Raw genomic sequence first — 23,072 nt, forward strand, 5'->3', positions numbered from 1 at the left:
TGAAATTGAACCAGGTGAAGAAAAGAGCCCAGCGGGCCTGTCTGGAGCTCAGTCGTTTGGCGGAGCGGATGTACTCGAGGTTCTTGTGATCGGTCCAGACCAAGAACGGAATCATTGACCCCTCCAGCCAGTGGCGCCACTCCTCCAGAGCAAGCTTGACAGCCAGCAGCTCACGGTTGCCTATGTCATAGTTCTCCTCAGATGGGGACAGTCTGCGAGAGAAGAACGCACAGGGGTGGAGTTTGCCATCCTCTGCTGCTCTTTGAGAGAGCACAGCGCCGACTCCCACATCAGAGGCGTCCACTTCCACAATGAACTGCCGGTCTGGGTCTGGCATCTGGAGGATAGGGGCAGAAGAGAAGCGTGACTTGAGGATACCAAAGGCTTCATTTGCTGCTGAAGTCCAGACAAATGGGTGTTTGGGGCTGGTCAGAGCGGTGAGAGGGGAGGCGACACTGCTGTAATTGCGGATAAACTTGCGGTAGAAGTTTGCAAAGCCAAGGAACTGCTGAAGTTTCCTTCTGTTTTCTGGAATAGGCCATGAGGTCACCGCAGAGACTTTGCCGGGTCCATTTGGATGCTTCCCTCGGCCACAATGTAACCTAGGAAAGCCATGGATTTAGCATGGAATTCGCATTTCTCGGCCTTGACGTACAGAGAATTCTCCAGGAGGCGACTGAGGACCAGTTGGACATGGCGGGTGTGTTCAGATGGGTTCAGGAGAAGATCAGGATGTCGTCAAGGTAAACGAAGACAAACTTGTTCAGCATATCCCGCAAGACATCATTAACCAGAGCCTGGAACACTGCCGGAGCGTTGGTGAGTCCGAACGGCATGACAAGGTACTCATAGTGGCCTGTTGGGGTGTTAAAGGCAGTCTTCCATTCATCTCCCTCTCTTATCCGCACCAGGTGGTAAGCATTTCTGAGGTCCAGTTTGGTGAAGATAGTGGCCCCCTGGAGCAACTCGAAGGCAGAGGTGAGCAGAGGAAGAGGATAGCGGTTTTTAATGGTGATGTCATTTAAGCCCCTATAGTCGATGCAGGGACGGAGCGAACCATCTTTCTTCCCTACAAAGAAGAACCCGGCACCGGCAGGAGATGATGATGGACGAATTATTCCTGCCGCCAGAGAGTTAGTAATGTAATCCTCCATGGCTCTTCTTTCAGGGGCGGACAGAGAGTAAAGACTGCCCTTGGGTGGGGCAGTCCCCGGGAGGAGGTCGATCGCACAGTCATAGGGATGGTGAGGGGGTAGAGAAGTGGCCTTGGCTTTGTTGAACACCTCCCACAGTCCATGGTAGCATTTTGGCACATTAGAGAGGTCAAGGGCAGAACCGGGGGGACCAGAACTGGGGTACAGCAGAGCGCAGACAGGTCCGGTGGCAGTCTTTTCCCCACTCTTTGATTGTTCCGGTCGTCCAGTCTAGGTGAGGGTTATGCTGGCGGAGCCATGGGTAACCCAGAATAAGGGGTTGGCCTGGTGAACGGAGCAGGTGAAAACGAATCAACTCATGGTGGTTTCCTGACAGGATCATAGCGACTGGGTTGGTGATGTTGGTGTTGCCTCTGATGACCAAGCTGAATTAATGATGAAATTTCCCCCGCCATCCGATTCATCTTGCCTTCTGCGATTTCAAGACGCTGCATGGCGGTCTGGGTTGTCGCGTTGCTATCGTCCATGCCGGGAGTGTTGTGCGCTGGGTCCTTACTGGTCAGATCGTACTGTCACGGACCCGACAGAGGAGGACCACAAATGCGTCACGTTTTCAACAATTTATTGACAGGACCAGCAGGGCAGGTGTAATGATGGCAGCAGTACAGACAAGGGCTAGGCAGAAGACAGGTTTCCAAAAGCAAAAGGCAGGTCGAGTTACCAGGGCAGGAGAGAAGGCAGCAGTTGGGCAGGTTCAGATTCGGCAACGAGAGTCAGATTCAGAGAGCTAGGCAGGCAGGTAACAGGAAGGCTTCGCAGACGGTCTGACAGAGTGGAAGTGAAAATCTGGGCTTTAAATACACAGGTTGACTGCTGAATGCAGCAGTGCTATTGGCTGGGCTGTGAGTAGGTGAATTGAAGACATGTGGGGATAATTGAAGGCAATTAGGCAATGCTGCAGCAGGGACTGAGGCCATGACAAAAATTGAAAAAAAAAAAATTGAAAAAAAAAAAAACTTTAAAAGGGTAAATATATGAAAATGAAAATCTCAACCACTCCTTGATGTCTGCGATTTGTGCATCGCGACCCTTGTTATATTACCATGTTTCACCCATAAAATCCCCCCAAAATCCGGCTGTGGCCATTCACAGGTGTGTCTTGACACTCGGTGATACATGCTACATGGAGTTTTTGGATCGAAAAGGGGTAAGTACGCGATAATATCTTCGTTAGATCATGGCGTCTTTAATTATGCTCTCATCTCCAGTTAGGGTTTTGCTGTTTAAATTTTTTAAAAATTTTTTAGTTTTTAAATGCCCTCCTGTTCAAAAAGTTTATTCCAGAAAATTGAGATTTTAAGCAAGGACAGGACAATTATGAAATTTGGCCAAATTGGGGGTCTCAGAGCGGAACTTCACCTGAGTGTTTTCCGCCATACTGTATATACACATGCATACATATATACATAGTTAATTACTTATACTGTATACATAGATACTGTTTATACTGTACATACATACATGCATACATACATACATACATACATGTATGAGTTTACTTCTATTTTTAATGTTTAAAGATGGATTAATTTCAAATTGAGAAAACATGTGTTGGGTGGCATAAACAAAAAAAATGTAGTGGTGAAATTATGGTTTTAAAATCAAATGTTGTTTTCGTCTTTTTTAAATGATTTTTTCTCTGTGTTTTGAATAAAGTGAAGAACAATGACAACACGCAAACGTTCTTCTATGCTGCTTTTGCATCTTCATAGCTTAAAGCAAATTCCTGGTTAGATTTCTAGTGGAATTTGCTTTTACCCCTTCCTGGCCCACCCTCTGTCTTTTAAACCACTGAGGATAAGTGACATTACTGTAGAACATCTCAGCTTTCCTTACTTTGGATACTTCACATCTGTTTGCATACAAAAAACATCTCTTGAAAAATCAGGTGTTCCACTCAAGTTGAAAGTGCAATGATTTAGCTGTGTTGTAATGTAGAGATGGTGTTTGAAGGCAGAGGCTTAAGCGGGTCACTTGGTGTGACTTCCCATTGGGCCTATCAGGAATGGGTGTCTGCTGGGGCATTGGTCTGCATGACATGCTCCACCGAGCTCTTTTCTTATTCTAGGGAAGCGCTTTATTGAGGGGCCGATTCAGACCAGTGCCTCTGACAGACTCCCACAGAGCCACAGGAATTTGGGCTGCGCCCACCAGTGCCACAAAGATGGTAGTTTCTTGGCAAATTAATGCAAGGAGAAGTGCTGCGAAAACATCCATTTTATGATCAAATGTGTGCTGATGGACATTTTTACTTCAGCAAAGTCATGACAGATATGAAATATGACATCATTAGGAGTGGCCCCACTACAGAGTCCTGTGGGACTCCCCTTCCTTTGCTTTTTAATATCATGTGAGCATAGCTGCGCTCGCTAACAACACTTCCTGGGGCAAGCCAAACTGTTGTTCTTTCACATTCAGTGCATAGTTTAGGCAACAGGGGAAGGTTGAGCTTTGACATTCATTCATTAATACACTGGAGTGTTTTCAGGATGTTAGTGACACAATGCTGCAACGAAGAGATGCCTCCAACCGCAGCTCTTTTGGCAGCGTTAAGCTTCGTGGACTGTAAAGCTTTTATCAACACTCACCACGTTGTACAAGCCGATGCACCAGCGCTCAAACAGAATCTGACCCGAGAAGCCATTGACAAACGCAAACCAGATCTGTGAGAGGGAAAAAAAAAAAAATCACATAAGAGATGAGTGAAAGAGCAGATGAAAAAGCAAATCACAGATGTATCACCAGAGTTCAAGTGTAAATCTGTATGAAGGAAAGAGAAATGCAATTCTTCTACAGCGGTACCTCTTTATATGAAGTTATTTCAGTCCAGGACCTTGTTTGTAAGTCGAAATGGTCGTATGTTGAGCAGGATTTTCCCATAAGAATACATTATAAATCTATTAATTTGTTCCACAGCCGGAATACCAACACTACATCCTTAACAAATTCTACTAGTACTACTAAAAAGGGCAATTGCACATAACAAAACAAGTAAATTATTAATAAAAAATGGAATAATAAAAAAATATTGATCATAATTCCTGTAATTATGTAATGAAGCGGGTTCTAATGTGGCGGACGTGTTTTGCGTTCTGTACCTGAACGGACCACGTCGCTGACGTGACAGAAAGGGAGAGGTGCGGTTGAGGGTTTACTTTCTCTTTTAATGTTTTGTTTAGAACACAGTTAACTGTGGTGGACAGTAGGTGTGTTGTGTTGCACAAGGTCTGAAATAAATAAAACCTGACAAAGCTGCCAATTTCTTTGGCGATGTTACTACAATAATAATTGTCACCTCAACTTATAAAGACTGGCAAGCGGAGGTCGGAGGAGGACCTTGGAGATCGGAGACATTCTACGGCTGTATTGTTGAGCCAGTTCAAGGATGCACACCCCACGTTCATATTTTTCTATCATTTCCATCTTCATTTCAATTGTAAGCGTCACCTTTTCCCCTTGTTTGACCAGCTGCACTAACATTCTTGGAACCTGTATTGATTTCTCTCACAAGAAAATCCGCCATGTGTCCGTCTGCGGCGCTGTCCTGTTGTCGTATTTCGAGCATTTCATCGGGTGTAGAAACAAACGGCGAGTCAAATTTTACGTTGGATGTCGAAAAGATTGTGTGTCGAAGCGATCGTATGTCGAGGTACCACTGTATTGTAATATTTTAGTATTAATCAATAACACATTATTGATTTTGATCATGAACTACAGTGTAGTTTATTCATAGAAGGCCACTGAAATATACTGTTTAAATCTTCATTATATATATAAAAAAAAAAAACCTTCAAAAAGTGAAAATTCTCAGATGTCATCCTAAAGGGTTACAACTTTGAATTTTTTTTTTCTTAATAAACAGTTTTTTTTTAAAAGACAATTTTAAACAAGAAAAATACACTCTTCAGTCATGTTTAGGGAGTAAAAGCACAAACAATTGCTTCCTAACCCATCTATTCCTAAAATGATAAGAGTTGATTGGAGGTATTGACCTGCAACCCAAATGGCCATCAGTCTAAATGAGGAAAGGTAGAGAATGTAAACAGGGCAAAGCCACCTCTATTGATGCAAACTTCCCACTGGGGCCACCACAGGATTATCTCAACACATACACTACATCAAGCCCCCAGTTTCCCGTTTGAGAGCAGGCTGACTTGACACCGGGGTGACAGATGATGTTGATCATGGTGTTAGAAACAGAACTGGGCGGCTGTGTGATGACATCTTGTACTATCAGAGTGACATAGTGGTGATGTACAATGTTACTTTAAAAGCACCAACGCTGAATGACCTGGCAGTTGAAAAATTTACTCTAAGTTCCTTTTGGTTTAGTTTAGACATTGATTTAACTTAGACATCCTAGCCATTTGAACTGGGAGAGGCCATTTCAAAAGGACTGGACGTGTATCCACATCATTGACAATGACAGCCAATGAATAAATTAATCAATTTATACCACTTTTGACTTACTGTAGAGGCGTTGATAAATACAACACTTTCCGTATGCGGCAATGTGTCACATTTTTGTGGCGTACGTGGATCCAGTAATGGCTGATTCTTACTAAAGATTTGTGTACTTATGCTCCAAGAAAGTAGCCCAGTTATGATTGAAAGTAATTAATGTGTGCATGCTTTTATGATATCATAAATAACAACTAAAATAAATTATACAATTATCAAAACAATAATGATAACAATAAAATAAATAACATAAATGATAATGTACGATATATGAACTGATTATAAATGATAATTGATAGTTATTGATGGAAAACATAGAAGCCTCATTTTAATAAATGCTCAACAAATTGCATTCCAGATGCATTGTTACCACCATACCTGTCAAGTTGTACGGTTTTGGCGTAATTTGTACAAGTGAGCACTGATTTTCAAATGTGTACGTGTTCAATACGTTCAATATCTCTACGTTTTTCGTGCATTAATTTTTTTTTCTCCGTTCGGATTTTGACAATGTGCGTTACTATGCGTTACGCTGGTTAAATGATGCGAGAAAATTCAGAGACACAGAGAGAAGAGTGTTTGTTGTGACGCTGTAGCAAATGCGATGCTACGCAAGGTGGCTCCAATATTTCCTGACTGTAGCTGACAGCCTACAATCTAGGTCTAGATATCACATGCATATAGAACTAGATGCGAAACGACAGACTCGGTGGCGTTGGTAAACAGCCACCATTTTAAAGCAGTAGACTTCTCAGAAAGGCTCTGTTGTAGTGAATCTTCCTAGCAAACCTAAGTAACTTTAATCTAAAATACCCCCAAAATCGGCAAAATCTTGACTTGAATCTATCTTTAAATGAAACAGTTTTAAAACGTTCACATGTCGAAAGTAGACAGAAGGGAACTAATGCAAAAACGGGAGCAATTTTAACAACTTTAACGGATGAGTCACAACATTAAATGACTTCCAAACATAGCAAAGGTTACCGTTTTTTTGTGTTTGTTTGTTTTGTTTTGTTTTTTTGTTAAAACAAAAAAAAAAACAAAAAAAAAACAAAAACATGAAAGGTAAATACATTTACTTTGCCCAGTAACTGATTACTCTTACATTCAGGTAACTGAGTTACTAACTCAATAACTTTTTGGGAGAAGTAATTTGTAAATGTAATTTATTACTTTTTAAATGTAAGATTAACAACACTGGTCATGAAGATGAAGTCTGCAGAATGAAAAGTGACGAAAGCGGAGATTTTATTCTGCCAATTTCGTGACGAACACAATTTGCCCGCAAGTATTGCTGATCACTTTTCAGAATTAGCAAAAGAAATATTCCCTGACTCAAAGATGGCATCGGTAAGTTAATTTTATCAATTGACTTTTTAAATTTATAACTGGACACACTAACAAAAAAAAGTGCCAAAAGTGCAACATACAATTATAACAAAAGTCACTGTTAAATTTTAGTAATTATGATGTAGCTGAAAATATTTTTCTTTGATTGCACCAGGTTATATGTTACAATATTACCAATAAATGCATATTATTTTAAAAATTGAGCATTATTTTTGTTTCATATTGCACGTTGTTGGATTAGTCACCAATTTGTAAGATTGCCAACGGCCTCGGGTTGACAGGTATGTACCACTCATGTCAAAGCTATGTGTGGAACATCAGGGCTGTAGCCTTACGCAATGATTGACGTTCTTGCATCATTGGATTTCATTTATGAAGGCAGGAGCCACCACAATTTGGGACAATTTGATCCTCTCACCAACACTTATTTACCTCCACTATGTACTCCATCTACCACCGGCCACTCCATTTAAAATCTTAATTTGCATACATGAGACCTACCCCTCAATCCAAGGCTCAAAGTAGTGCACGGAAAGACCAGGAACAGTTTTAGGTGCATGTGTGCCCCCCCCCCCCCCCCATCCTCTCCTTGCTACCACGCCCACTGTACCCAGACTGGAGCCTCCCCACCATTAGGTGCACTCTACCATGAGCTTGTTGCTTTTGTGTACTGAGGCCCTATTTTCACGCTAATGTGGGATGCACACTCAAAATATGCCAAGCTCTACAAGCGCGGGTAGTTTTGGGGGTCTTAGTTTAGCTCAGTAGTACAGTTAAATTCTGGTTAATCATTGGGTATATCTTCCAGAGCTGTGATCTAGCAAGATCATATAGTTTTACACACATCTCGAGAGCTGTCACTTTCAGTTCAGGTTTCCTCTAAAACCTAAAAAAAAAGAATAAAACACTGTATTTAAGAAAAACTAAATGCTAAACATAACACTTCATTAAAGCGAAAGTCTTTTACTTTGCTTGAAAGAATACATATGCACATACAGTAACAGCACATTTCCAAACAAGAAATGACAAGTATTCTGTTCTACAATTTACACACCAAATTAATATTCAAACTGTGTACAAAATGGCATTATATGATTAGTCTTGACATATTTAGATGAGATGGACTCACATACAGTGGGGCAAATAAGTATTTAGTCAACCACTAATTGTGCAAGTTCTCCCATTTGAAAATATTTGAGAGGCCTGTAATTGTCAACATGGGTAAACGTCAACCATGACAGACAGAATGTGGAAAAAACCCCAGAAAATCACATTGTTTGATTTTTAAAGAATTTTATTTGCAAATCATGGTGGAAAATAAGTATTTGGTCAATACCAAAAGTGCATCTCAATACTTTGTTATGTACCCTTTGTTGGCAATAACGGAGGCCAAACGTTTTCTGTAACTCTTCACAAGCTTTTCACACACTGTTGCTGGTATTTTGACCCATTCCTCCATGTAGATCTCCTCTAGAGCAGTGATGTTTTGGGGCTGTCATTGGGCAACATGGACTTTCAACTCCCTCCAAAGATTTTCTATGGGGTTGAGATCTGGAGACTGGCTAGGCCACTCCAGGACCTTGAAACTTTTCTTATGAAACCACTCCTTTGTTGCCCTGGCTGTGTGTTTGGGATCATTGTCATGCTGAAAGACCCAGCCACGTCTCATCTTCAATTCCCTTGCTGATGGAAGGAGATTTTCACTCGAAATCTCTCGAAAAATGGCTCCATTCATTCTTTCCTTTACACAGATCAGTCGTCCTGGTCCCTTTGCAGAAAAACGGCCCCAAGGCATGATGTTTCCACCCCCCTGCTTCGCAGTGGGTATGGTGCAATTCAGGATTCTTTTTCCTCCAAACACAAGAACCCGTGTTTCTACCAAAAAGGTCTATTTTGGTTTCATCTGACCATAACACTTTCTCCCAGTCCTCTTCTGGATCATCCAAATGCTCTCTAGCGAACCGCAAACGGGCCTGGATGTGTACTTTCTTCAGCAGGGGGACACGTCTGGCAGTGCAGGATACAGTCCCTGGCGGCGCATTGTGTTACTGATAGTAGCCTTTGTTACTGTGGTCCCAGCTCTCTGTAGGTCATTCACTAGGTCCCCCCGTGTGGTTCTGGGATTTTTGCTCACCGTTCTTGTTATCTTTTTGACGCCACGGGGTGAGAAGTCCGTGTTGCCCAACGACAGCCCCAAAACATCACTGCTCTAGAGGAGATCTGCATGGAGGAATGGGGCAAAATACCACAACAGTGTGTGAAAAGCTTTTGAAGAGTTACAGAAAATGTTTGGCCTCTGTCATTGCCAACAAAGGGTACATAACAAAGTATTGAGATGAACGATTTGCAAATGAATTCTTTAAAAATCAAACAATATGATTTTCTGATTTTTTCCCCCCACATTCTGTCTCTCATGGTTGAGGTTTACCCATGTTGACAATTACAGGCCACCTCTAATATTTTCAAGTGGGAGAACTTGCACAATTAGTGGTTGACTAAATACTTATTTGCCCCACTGTATGGTTTGCAGGATTGTATTATACTCATTAGCTGCCCTTGAGGTAAAAAGTGATGGACCAAATGAAGTTTCTGGTCCCTGAATGGAATTACATTTAAAGTTAGTTTAATGCTACCGTGATACAATGATGAAATGCCATAGACAGCAGTTACCCGACAAAACTGGCTGGCATATATTATCTATGCGGAAACAACAAATATTAAAACGGAAAAATGTGGTGGATGATTCGATACAGTGATGGGTCAGCCTCTTGTTCTCAATTACGCTTCATATTTTCCAGTATATACAGCACCAACTGGCACAAAGTGTTACAACCAGTTAGTTATACAAGTCTAAATTTACAAACCTGCCATAAAACAAGAAATCCATGATATAAGAAGGGTCCCGGGATATATTTCGAGGTTATGTGTACATATAGCCTCAAACAGCCAGGAGGTAGGTTTCCTCAAGCAATGGTAATGAGGAGAAGCTAGCAGGCAGGTCAAACTGCTGAATTAATTACGGGTCTGCTCAATGCGAGGCCAGGCCCTGTTTATTGTTGTGCGGAGTTAAAAAAGACTTCCATTCAAGGCAAGCGGTAACTGCTCCTTGTGTGAGTGTCTTGGCCTCATCCTCGGGGTCCCCAATACGTCTCCCTCCGTCTCTCTCTTGAAGGACAGATGCATTGATTTGCTCATTAAGGGGAAGTACCCGCCAGGATTTCTCTTCCCCTTTTCTTCTCGTCATTGAAGGCCACTCAGCGGAGGGGTGTGGCTGTCCTCTCTCCCCCAGTGCACATGTTGAAAAACAGCCATGCGGGCGATTAGAAGACTCTTTGCATATTCATCAGCGAATGAAAAATCATTGATTGCAAAGCTCTGGAGGCCTTGTTGAGAAGTGTCTGGAAGAGGTTGACATTTGTCCCTTACAATGCGGGCCCCGAGACTCTTAAGCTTACTACTGCAGAATTGCTAATAGAATTCATGGACAAAGGCACCATTGAGGACATGAAGAAGAAGCCGATAAATATGCCGCAAATATGTGGTGTCGAATGTGACCGGTGGTGTTTTGCAATGCGGAGCACGGCCTTGTGAATGTGCTTTCATGTAATGGCCTCATAAATGCCAGTTGTCCATCAGTGGGCTCTGTGGCACCGTGGCCAAGTGTCAATCAAACATGAGTGGCCTGCAGGACAGACTCTTTGAATCAAGTTGCTATGGTTTCCTTTTGAGGGGCTTTCTTCACTTGACGGTGACAGAATATAGCCTCCTTTTTACTGCACTTCTTTAGCTAACTATCATTTGGGATGAAAGTGGGAATTTTGTTAGAGGAATCACATTAACTAAAATATGTGCATGATTACAACCAGTGCCATGAATTGGTGGAAACAGAACTGATTGGAAACAGATTGGAAGCACTAGAACAGTAACAAATATATCATATTTCCCTCTAATAGACGTCAAGCCCAATAAGTCACCAGCTGCCTTTCAAAAAAATATAAACACCTAGAAAATAGCAGCCTAAAATGTATTCTGCATTATGAATCTAAACACAAAAAGATGTCTTTTGTAACGAAAAAAGGATTAAGTAAAAAAAAAAAAAAAAAACATTCTGTATTTCCCTTCTAATTAACGTTATTTCCCAAATATTCGTTGGGGGTGTACTCCACATCCCTATATCCCCACATCGCATAGCCACATACAGTACATCCCCAAAATAGATGCTAAAATGTGTAGAAACGTTTGTCACTCAGTTCATTGAAACTATACTAGTAGTTCACTCCATTGAAACAAAAAAGCAACAGCTAAATTATCCCTCTAATGAAGGATAATTAAAAATGTTATTCTACATGCCAGAACAAAGCAAGACCTACTAGTGAGATAAACTGGTGCTCATGTGTTTAAGACTTCAGAGTTTGACTAAGGCTAGGTTCATACCGCAGGTCTTAATGCATGAATCCAATTTTTTTGTGTTTTTCCGGCTCGAGGCAAGCATCAACTTGACGGTCTGAACGGGACAGGTTGCATAAAAGTGGACCATTTCAAATTCGATGTAGGTCATTTTCGTATGTGGTTAGAATCCAATCTGGGCCACATTTTTCCAGAATGTGGCTGCGATCTGAACTGTCAAGTCCCCCAAATCGGAATTCATGTCTCAATTACGTCACCAAAGAGCGAGAGACACAGATGACTGCAACGTTGGAGCTGTGCATTAGCATTAGCGCCTAGCTTAAACTTGGCTTTTTGGGAAGAGGCGGGCTTGACAACAGTCATTGAAAAATAAAATGGAGGGGTAAAGGGGGTGGAGGACAAGTCTGAGAATGCTCGATTTTCTTTTGTGCTCCAAATGAGCAATATTTCAAGATTCCTTACAGAGAGTCGGGGAAAACTGTCCATATACAGTGCCTTGCAAAAGTATTCGGCCCCCTTGAATCTTGCAACCTTTCGCCACATTTCAGGCTTCAAACATAAAGATATGAAATTGAATTTTTTTGTCAAGAATCAACAACAAGTGGGACACAATCGTGAAGTGGAACAACATTTATTGGATAATTTAAACTTTTTTAACAAATAAAAAACTGAAAAGTGGGGCGTGCAATATTATTCGGCCCCTTTACCCCCTTTACTTTCAGTGCAGCAAACTCACTCCAGAAGTTCAGTGAGGATCTCTGAATGATCCAATGTTGTCCTAAATGACCGATGATGATAAATAGAATCCACCTGTGTGTAATCAAGTCCCGTATAAATGCACCTGCTCTGTGATAGTCTCAGGGTTCTGTTTAAAGTGCAGAGAGCATTATGAAAACCAAGGAACACACCAGGCAGGTCCGAGATACTGTTGTGGAGAAGTTTAAAGCCGGATTTGGATACAAAAAGATTTCCCAAGCTTTAAACATCTCAAGGAGCACTGTGCAAGCCATCATATTGAAATGGAAGGAGCATCAGACCACTGCAAATCTACCAAGACCCGGCCGTCCTTCCAAACTTTCTTCTCAAACAAGGAGAAAACTGATCAGAGATGCAGCCAAGAGGCCCATGATCACTCTGGATGAACTTCAGAGATCTACAGCTGAGGTGGGAGAGTCTGTCCATAGGACAACAATCAGTCTTACACTGCACACATCTGGCCTTTATGGAAGAGTGGCAAGAAGAAAGCCATTTCTCAAAGATATCCATAAAAAGTCTCGTTTAAAGTTTGCCACAAGCCACCTGGGAGACACACCAAACATGTGGAAGAAGGTGCTCTGGTCAGATGAAACCAAAATTGAACTTTTTGGCCACAACGCAAAACGATATGTTTGGCGTAAAAGCAACACAGCTCATCACCCTGAACACACCATTCCCACTGTCAAACATGGTGGTGGCAGCATCATGGTTTGGGCCTGCTTTTCTTCAGCAGGGACAGGGAAGATGGTTAAAATTGACGGGAAGATGGATGCAGCCAAATACAGGAACATTCTGGAAGAAAACCTGTTGGTATCTGCACAAGACCTGAGACTGGGACGGAGATTTATCTTCCAACAGGACAATGATCCAAAACATAAAGCCAAATCTAGAATGGAATGGCTCAAAAATAAACCTATCCAGGTGTTAGAATGGCCAAGTTAAAGTCCAGATTGTTGATTCTGGACAAAAAATTAAAATTTTATATCTTTATGTTTGAAGCCTGAAATGTGGCGAAAGGTTGCAAGGTTCAAGGGGGCCGAATACTTTTGCAAGGCACTGTATACTAGTATGTGCGTCATGCACGCACAGTGAGTGCATGCTATCAATCTATATAAACTTCGAATATCAGACTAAACGGGTATTATTTATGTTTGTTATTTGTGAACTCTTTTTGGAAATCACAATATGATTACCCTAGAATAACCTTGATCCAGCATTTGTTTTGATGCTCCTGTGCAGTTTGCACAGTGCATCTCTGGCTGCAAATTAGTGAGCATGTGTGATACTTGAACGGGCTCAATGGACAAAGGCAGTCTGAACAGGTGCACCAAAAAACAGATATGACATAAAAAAATCGAAATTGTGCAATACGACATGCGGTATGAACCTAGCCTAAGAGCGCTTTCACCCTAGACCAAGAGGAGAAGGGTCCGGTTGGAGAGCTACCTCACAGCAACACTTGCAAATGAGTTGTTGAAAAAGTTCAGCATTCACACTGCGCCAACCAAACCTTTCTAGTAGCATCACGTGGACGAAAGGCGCACTCATTGATTGAACAAATAGAAGAGGAAATACGTGCTTAAAGCGAACCGAGACCCACGATTTTGAGTGGACCAGAGTTCGTTTGTTTGGTCTGGACTAGAGTTCAGGTGCGTATTCACATTTACAAAACGAAGCGGACTATCTAAGAAAAAGAACTCTGGTCTGTATAAAACGGACCAAACAGTGCTAGTGGAGTGCCCTAAAATATCGTATTATCTCCTCAACTACCCAAAGATGCAGTACACGATGAGAGGTGCATGGAGTACATTTCTACGGAGAGGGACAACAGCAGTATTACAACGACGAGACAGGGCCCGCAGACACTAATGACACTCGCATGCGAATTAAGCCTTGAAAAGGAAGGAGTTGCAGTTCCACTCTTAGAAAAATGCACAAACAATATTGAGAAGAATTTCTGCGATTTCATTGTGGTCTGAGGGCTCTAGGAGTGTCGTGGTTCATTTACAATGGCAGGCAGAGTGTAAAATGAGAAAGATGGACAAGGGGGGATGTGGGGGTCTGTCAGTGGATGTTTGAAACGCATCACAAGTCGTGGCAGTCATTTCAGAATACATTCAGAGCATGTGGGAAAACATTTACCCGGATTACATGTGATTAAAAGCAGGAATGCAAACTACAGGCGTAGAATAAACAGTAAAAAATACAAAGCAACTGTCACTTATGATATCGGTTACAACATCCTAGGGAACCTATTACGCAGGAGAGCATGTTAACCAGACAAACAATAATTTTTTTACACAAAGTTATGAAAAACTTTGCATTGTTATTGAATCACAAGGTGAAAGGTCATACGGTATATATCAGATTGCAAACAAAATTATCAATAGAAAAACATACAAAAAAACAAAAACAACACCGTTAAAGTGGCATACAAACACATAAATTCAGGAAATATCACATCTTTTTCAAAAATTCAAAGGAAGTGAGAAGAGCACCTATTAAGGCTACCACTTGTCAAGGGGGTGCAGATCAAAACATCATAGCACCATGACTGGTAAGACCCACTTAACCTATCTCTTTCCTCGCTTGTAGCTTTGAACTTGTAATCAGTGTGAGGTCTGCTGTATGTCACAAACCATGCACGGAATTCCCATTCATCTTCAGTGATATAACGAAAGAGAGCTGAATAACGCTACCTTGGCAAACCTTCATGGTGGTCCGGGCTTCATAATGTCTCTGCAATCTATTGTAAATCTTCCATGTATTTTTCCTCTCATGCCCTGTGGAGTTCAAATGACTATACTCGGAGAAAGATTTAAATGTCGTTAATTAGATGAGCTGTATCGGATGTGCGTCTTTGAGGATGATTGCTATTTCTCCTTCGTTTGTTTTCTGTCCAGCTGTGTTGAAACTGGCTGCGTGCGAAGGCCATCAGCAGCAGCGCAAACACACAACGTTTACATATGTCATCAGGTTGTGGAAACAACTTCAGCCTATAGGGTTTAGAGTAAGGCCATGTTTTCTTTTTCAACTGAATCTGATTTGGGTTTTTTTTTAATCGAAAAAAAAAAAGTAAAAGTGGTTTTATTCAATACAAACGTAGTTTATTTTTTTCTGGAGTTGGCTTTACAGTACATTATCTAATACCAAACAAACCATGAAGCATTATTCCCCCAGCATTAAAGTAAATCAACTTACAGAAACAAAAATATGATGAAGACTACGTATAAAAGAGTCCTCTTATATTTCTAAGCAGGAATTCAAGTGGCGCATTGGTGTTTGGGAAATATAGTTATTCAAGTGGTCAAAAACTAGCAATATTGGCAACAATTAATCTTTGTTTTTATTAACACCAGTCTGTTTGAAACCATGTTAGCCGAAGCAGTGGGAACCCACTACCTCACTAAAGAAGCGCCAAAAAGATTAAAACCAAGCCCTGGTCTAAAGTATGTTTTTAAATTCCGTTTGTTTACAGGATCAAGCAAAATCTACTTAACTGATCCTTATTGGAAGGGCCAAAAAAGAGCTGATTACATTTTGGCTCAGATCCAGATAAAGGTGCATTCTCCAGAAAGTATAAATGAACACTCAAGTATAGTGGACCCAATATTGTACACTTTGGAATCCCACCAAATATGCCACTGTGGTCATCAAATAAAAAACACTAGGCTTTTTTGTTGACACTTACTCCAAATGAAGCGGCAGCTTTGAGAGATGATGATGAGAAAATATTATAAACAGTAAATTATCCAGCATATGTTCAATAAGTCTATTGTCTATTATCACCATGAAAGTAGAATACACTGTAAAGAACAACCTATAGAATTTACTCAATAAAATTGAGTTAACAATTTACACTCAGTTTAATACTGTGAAATTTAACCAATTTTACTTAGTAAATATTACCTAAATGCGTCAACAATAAAATACTCAAATAATTTGGGTAAGGTTTACTTAACCTTTTAAAACAGGTTACTTAATACCTATTAAAATTGTGTATTATTTACTCATGATTGTAGTGTATTTGTATTGTATATTTTACTGAATGTTTTTTTAATAATTAAACTGACAGCTGAATTATTACTATTGTACATAAAGTTTGTTTTACCTTTAAGCGTAAAGTCATTGCACACATGAGAAACATTTGATTGACAACGTTTTTTTACTGACAATTTGCTCATTAAACATTTAACAAATTGTCTGCCCAATATACAGTGGGGCAAATAAGTATTTAGTCAACTACTAATTGTGCAAGTTCTCCCACTTGAAAATATTACAGAGGCCTGTAATTGTCAACATGGGTAAACGTCAACCATGACAGACAGAATGTGAAAAAAAGAAAAGAAAATCACATTGTTTGAGTTTTAAAGACTTTGATTTGTTATCTTTTTGACGCCACGGGGTGAGAAGTCCGTGTTGCCCAACGACAGCCCCAAAACATCACTGCTCTAGAGGAGATCTGCATGGAGGAATGGGGCAAACTACCACAACAGTGTGTGAAAAGCTTTTGAAGAGTTACAGAAAATGTTTGGCCTCTATTATTGCATTGCATTGTTTACATGGGTAAACCTCAACCATGAGAGACAGAATGTGGGGGAAAAAAAAACAGAAAATCACATTGTTTGATTTTTAAAGAATTTATTTGCAAATCATGGTGGAAAATAAGTATTTGGTCAATACCAAAAGTTCATCTCAATATGTTGTTATGTACCCTTTGTTGGCAACAACTGAGGACAAACGTTTTCTGTAACTCTTCACAAGCTTTTCACACACTGTTGCTGGTATTTTGGCCCATTCCTCCATGCAGAGCTCCTCTAGAGCAGTGCTGTTTTGGGGCTGTCGTTGGGCAACACGGGCTTTCAACTCCCTCCACAGATTTTCTATGGGGTTGAGATCTGGAGACTGGCTAGGCCACTCCAGGACCTTGAAATGCTTCTTACGAAGCCACTCCTTTGTTGCCCTGGCTGTGTGTTTGGGATCATTGTCATGCTGAAAGACCCAGCCATGTCTCATCTTCAATGCCCTTGCTGGTGGAAGGAGATTTTCACTCAAGATCTTTCGATACATGGCCCCATTCATTCTTTCCTTTGCACAGATCAGTGGTCCTGGTCCCTTTGCAGAAAAACAGACCCAAAGCATGATGTTTCCACCCCCATGCTTCACAGTGTATGATGTTCTTCGGATGCAATTGAGTATTCTTTGTCCTCTAAACACGAGAACCTGTGTTTCTACCAAAAAGTTCTATTTTGGTTTCATCTGACCATAACACATTCTCTCAGTCCTATTCTGGATCATCCAAATGCTCTTTAGGGAACCGTAGACGGGCCTGGACATATACTGGCTTCAGCAGGGGGGCATGTCTGGCAGTGCAGGATTTGAGTCCATGGCGGCGCATTGTGTTACTGATAGTAGCCTTTGTTACTGTGGTCCCAGCTCTCTTTAAGTCATTCACTAGGTCCCCCCGTGTGGTTCTGGGATTTTTGCTCACCGTTCTTGTTATCATTTTGACGCCACGGGGTGAGATCTTGCACGGAGCCGCAGATCGAGGGAGATTATCAGTGGTCTTGTATGTCTTCCGTTTTCTAATTATTGCTCCCACTGTTGATTTCTTTACACCATGCGAAGAGTGAAGAGTTACAGAAAACGTTTGGCCTCCGTTATTGCCAACAAAGGGTACATAACAAAGTATTGAGTGAACTTTTGGTATTGACCAAAAACTATTTTCCACCATGATTTGCAAATAAATTCTTTAAAAATCAAACAATGTGATTTTCTGTTTTTTTTTTTTTCTCCCCACATTCTGTCTCTCATGGTTGAGGTTTACCCATGTTGACAATTACAGGCCTCTCTAATCTTTTCTAGTAGGAGAACTTGCACAATTGGTGGTTGACTAAATACTTATTTGCCCTACTGTAAATTGCATGCAAACTTTTTTTTGTCATAGTATGACTTCAAGTACAGTACAGTGACTAATGAATGAAGAACACGAAGGCATCAGTCCAAAATAAGTAATATGCAAACAACATGAGTTTAAGAACAGTTTTAACTGAACATTGAACAACATGAGAGCATATTCCAGTCTGAGATACAAATAAGGCAAAAAAAGCTGTACCAAAGATGTTTGAACCCCACAGGACTGCTATGCTGTAGCATGATAAACTACAGTGCAAAATAGTTTCATGAAATTAGTGTGCAAATTTAAGAAATAAATGTAAAGGAAATACATTATTAGCAGAAGAAAAGACTTCCTACAGCAGGGGTCACCAACTCCAGTCCTCGAGGGCAGTCTGCTTTCCACGTCTCCCTCCTCCAACACACCTGAATCAAATAATCAAGATCGTTATCAGGCTATTGGATAGCTTGCTGATGAGTTGTTCCTTAATACATATTGACTAATCCGAGTTGTGACGGCCTCTAGTGGTTGCCGCCATTACTGGGTTTACACGCCTCAGTAGCAGCCCAGCGTCATTTAATGTAAACAGTAAAGTTAGCTGTTGCTGGCTGTGTGCTGCGGGCAGCACACCTCAGCAAATGGCGGACGAGGTACTTCCAGTCGGGGACTGGGGGGACGTGCCACTCAATTATACCGAAGGGCAAAACATTTGACAATACTGTGCGCCGTAACTGAGAAGTTGATTAGAAAATATAGTTAAAGGTTCAAATTAAGCCACATTATTACCAGCAACTCATGTTGCTATGCTCTAAAGAACATTGTTAGCTAGTTATCAGGAATGGCTGCCAAAAGCCAGGAATAAAATACATAAATATTTTTAGTATAGGGGCTTCTTAATTTAACACGCAGCATACCACATCTGTTAAGGTTTTCACATTGTCAATTTTAAAAGAAACAGTTAGTTCAAACTTACCTGCTACTGTAAGATGCCATCCAAGTTGGAGTGTCCAGCCAAATGAAATGGTCCTCCTTTCAGTTTCATATCAGACTTGTTTGTGCATGCGCAGCCTTATGTTTTTGGGTAGATATAATCCTGTTTATTCAAGTTGAAATTTTTAGTGATTAAAATTACGTACAGAGAGTTAATTTTAACCAGTTTATCACAGTTCACTTACATATCTAAATACTTCTCGTATAATTTATACAATATAATTGATCATAATTACTACCCACAAAAATGGTTTTTTATAGTGTAGTAACTTGTTTTTTGGGAGTTGTTTTCGTACTTTTTAATCTGATAACACATTTGATCCCATTATTGTTAACTTGTTTTAACAGTTTTACTATTGTTAAAAATCTAAAACATTGGCTTACCCTTTTAATGGATTTAATTTGACTATATTGCCTACATTTCTGAAGACATTTGTTTAAACCATAAAAATAGGAGAACTTTTTCTGTATTGACCCTGGAAGATGTATCTTCTCCACTTACATTGTAATTTCCAATGTTAGAGAAGTTGCCAAAACACAAGCCAAGATTCAAAAGTATTCAGTAGCATTTTCCACTGCAACAGTACTTACCTCTATGATGTAAAGGACAATATTTTTGTAGAAGCAGTAGAGGATACATTTGGCTACACGGTTGTAATTCCAAGCTCCGTGAACAAGCAGCAGATTCTTCAAGTATTCGAACTGCGTGGGAAAAAAAGCAAAGGTGTTCTTTGTGTAAAGTACATGCATTGTCAGATGGCTTCTCACGTTTAATTCATTAGAAAAGCCACAACAGTTATATGGATGTAGAAAAGGAAAATGAGGCATTTGTCATGTCCTAACAGGGAGATGTGAAATAGCGCCCCTTCCAACAATAAATGGGGGGAAAAAATACATGATGTGGGTATTCAAAAGTTCAGAGTAGCCATTACATGACATTTGAATGATCCTTCTGTAAGCACGCCTGTGGTGAGTGTACAATTACAGTGTAATTTCTGGCTGATAAGTGTGATTACACTAGAACACTGCTAATCGGCCAGTCTGAAACAAATTATAAAGTTTACATTTCATCCTTTTGCTGCCTGACAAAGGGGGTAAAAAGGAAGTCGAATTTAAAAAGTGTTATGTAACAGTTTAATCTGAAAGTTTCTGTGCCACACTGGGATGACGTAATGAGAAAAATGTTTCTGCCGTTGTAATGGTAAACCAAGATCATCAACTTTAGGTTACTGTACGTGACCAGCCAGGAAACCATTTCACTTGTGTTAGCTAGTAATAGTGCGAATGCCACATTTACGACCCAGTACATCCTTGCTGCCGTTTATTGGTCTGGATCACAGGAGAGAAGAAGAATTAAAAAATAATTTCCACATTTCAGCATGCAAAATCTTCATCTTTTTTTTTTTCTTTTCCATGTTTGAATTGCCTTTAATATGGAATTTGACACTGCTAAAACAACTCAAATTTTGATGTTTAAAAAAAAAAAAAAAAAAATTTCAAATAATGTCAGAGACTGGGAAAATAGGAGTTAAGTAACAATGTTTAATAGAGTAACCTTAAAGAGCTTTCATTTAGTTCAACTTACTTTTGCTCATTAAATTAAGAAAAAATGACATGGTGACACACATGAATTTATGGTCTAAAACATTCACGAACCGGCAGGGACAGTTCTTGTTAAGTACAGCATAATATGCATTAGCATTGGCATTAACCCTTTTAGGCAAGTGACTATTTTTTGAATTAAAAAAAATTGAAGACCTGGTATCCAGACTGGCAGTGAATACTTATGTTTGAGCGCCATTGACAGCAGTATATGTTCGATCTATTTGGACTTGAAGGCCCTAGTCCAAATGGATTGGATGTCCAGAGCCCCTATGGCACCCAATGAACCTATAAAGGGTTAACGCCACAGTTTATTACTGGAGGGGTAATTCACCAAATTAATGTTGGATATTAATTAAAGATTGGATATGTTATCAATTCTTTGGACAACTACTAGTATATGTTATTTACTAAGACAGTGGTACCTCGACATAAGATTGCATTGACATTCGACCCTTTCGGCATCCAAGGTAAAATTTGGCTCATCATTTGTCTTGACATATGACAACATGCTCCAAATACGATGCATCGCAATTTAATTGTTTTTCCCACAAGATGGACACAGGGCGAATTTTCTTGTGAGAGAAATCAACATGGGTCCCAAGAAGGTTAGTGCAGGTGGTGAAAAAAAGGAAAAAGGTGAAGTTTACCGTAGAAATTAAGATGGAAATGATAGAAATGATAGAAAAATATGAGTGTGGCGTGCACGTCAGTGAACTGGCTCGACAATACTGCTGGAATATGTCTACGATCGACTGTCCTCCTCTGACCTCCGTTCTCCAGTGTTTATAAGTCAAGGTGGAAATTATTATTATTGTAACAGCTGGCTTCATCAGGTTTTTAAATATTTATTTCAGAACTTGTGCAAAACAACAGGGCTACTGTCCACCATAGACAAAAACACAATGTGAAAAGTTAAAACTTCTCACTCTTCCGCACCTCTCTCACTCTCGTCAGTCGCACAGTGCATTCAGGAACAGCATGCGAAACACAACCACCACATTAGAACCGATTGGTTACGTTATTATTATTAAACCATTTATTTTTTTGCTATGTGTAACTGCTATTTGTAACTGTACCTGCAGTGTTTAAAATGGATTTAGCATAGGTTTTTGGACTGTGGAACAAATTACCTTGACATACGACCATTTTGACTTACAAACCAGGTCCTGGAACAAATTAAATTTGTATGTAGAGGTACCACTGTATTACATCTGCCACAATTCGATTTTGATTCCAGAGCCTTCGACACATTTAACTTTAGACATTTCAATGTGAACCATTCTTTTAAACAAAATGGCTCATCTAAAAGTTGATCAAAAAATTTTGACTTGTTTGGCTCAATGCTTAACCAAACTTTTACTCGATCCAGATTGACAAATCATTACACTTCTATTATTTACAATGTAAACAAAATAAATTACTCTTATCCAATTTTGGGGGAAAAGTGTGTCTTCAATATATCTAAAAAGGATGATTTTTAGCAAGAGAAAACCCCACACAAGAACACTGAGAACCTCACACAAGTTTCAAACCTTGAACCTCAGAACTGCGAGGCAGACCTGTGCTGCTACCAAAAATGTTCATATTTTTCATAAATAATGAAAGACATTTGAGTTTTGACTTCCACTGATACAAAATGAAAATAAACCATATATGACAGCTTGACCAAGGTATGCTTTATTTAGATTTTGAACAGTTTCCCAGGTTGAATTTCACTTTTCCAGTCAGCCGATTATAGCTAACATACGGCACTGCCAATATAGTGAAAACACTAGCGAGAGACTCTGGAAGTGTAATTTAATTTGTGATGTGGATTATAAGAGGCCACCTGTCTTTGACATACATAAACCTTGGAGATGTAATGCGGACTGAAGTGGGAAACAAACCCTACCCTCTTGAATAGTAATTGCATGCTCAAGGACAGAGAACGCACTGTATTGTACACAACTATTGCTTTCCCATGGTCTCCGGCCCTGTGGCAGCAATAGAAAAATGTTGCATTGAATGGTGTTCTGTGTGTAAACACAGGAGTGGTTTTGTTGCTCTTAGGTATCGCATATCGACTGACATCCTTACTTGAAAAGTACAGTATGTGTTTACATTGTGAATTTTGCCACAGTCTGTTTGTGATCTAGTTGTGCGGGGAGTTGGGTGACGCTTGGGCGCTTGTTTTACAGTTATTACCATTTCACTGGAAAAAGATGATGCTTTGGCAGACATTAGACCTTTTGTCATGAACACAAATGTGCCTCGCTATCACTAACACAAACATTGAGAATTGCATGATCAAGGTGATACTTTATTTGTAGGTGTTTTTTGAAATCTTAAAATTAAATGTACCAAAGGATTTAATAATAAAGTAAAATTTAATGGAAATGATGACTATAGTTTGA

General features: G+C 40.1%; 1 protein-coding gene across 9 annotated transcripts in view; it reads right to left on the reverse strand.

Moving 5' to 3' along the window:
• The window catches only part of atp8a1 (ATPase phospholipid transporting 8A1), a 196,433-nt gene that overhangs the window by 50,090 nt on the left and 123,271 nt on the right, over positions 1 to 23,072 (reverse strand). For all 9 annotated transcript variants that reach the window (XM_057850549.1, XM_057850545.1, XM_057850550.1 and 6 more), the window contains 2 exons: positions 19,666 to 19,776; positions 3,803 to 3,877 (listed from right to left, as the gene is read on the reverse strand). In XM_057850549.1, the coding sequence (XP_057706532.1) occupies positions 3,803 to 3,877; positions 19,666 to 19,776 (186 nt within the window). The remainder of the gene's footprint in view (positions 1 to 3,802; positions 3,878 to 19,665; positions 19,777 to 23,072) is intronic.

The sequence above is a fragment of the Corythoichthys intestinalis genome, chromosome 11 (assembly GCF_030265065.1).
Source record: "Corythoichthys intestinalis isolate RoL2023-P3 chromosome 11, ASM3026506v1, whole genome shotgun sequence".
NCBI lineage: Eukaryota > Metazoa > Chordata > Actinopteri > Syngnathiformes > Syngnathidae > Corythoichthys > Corythoichthys intestinalis.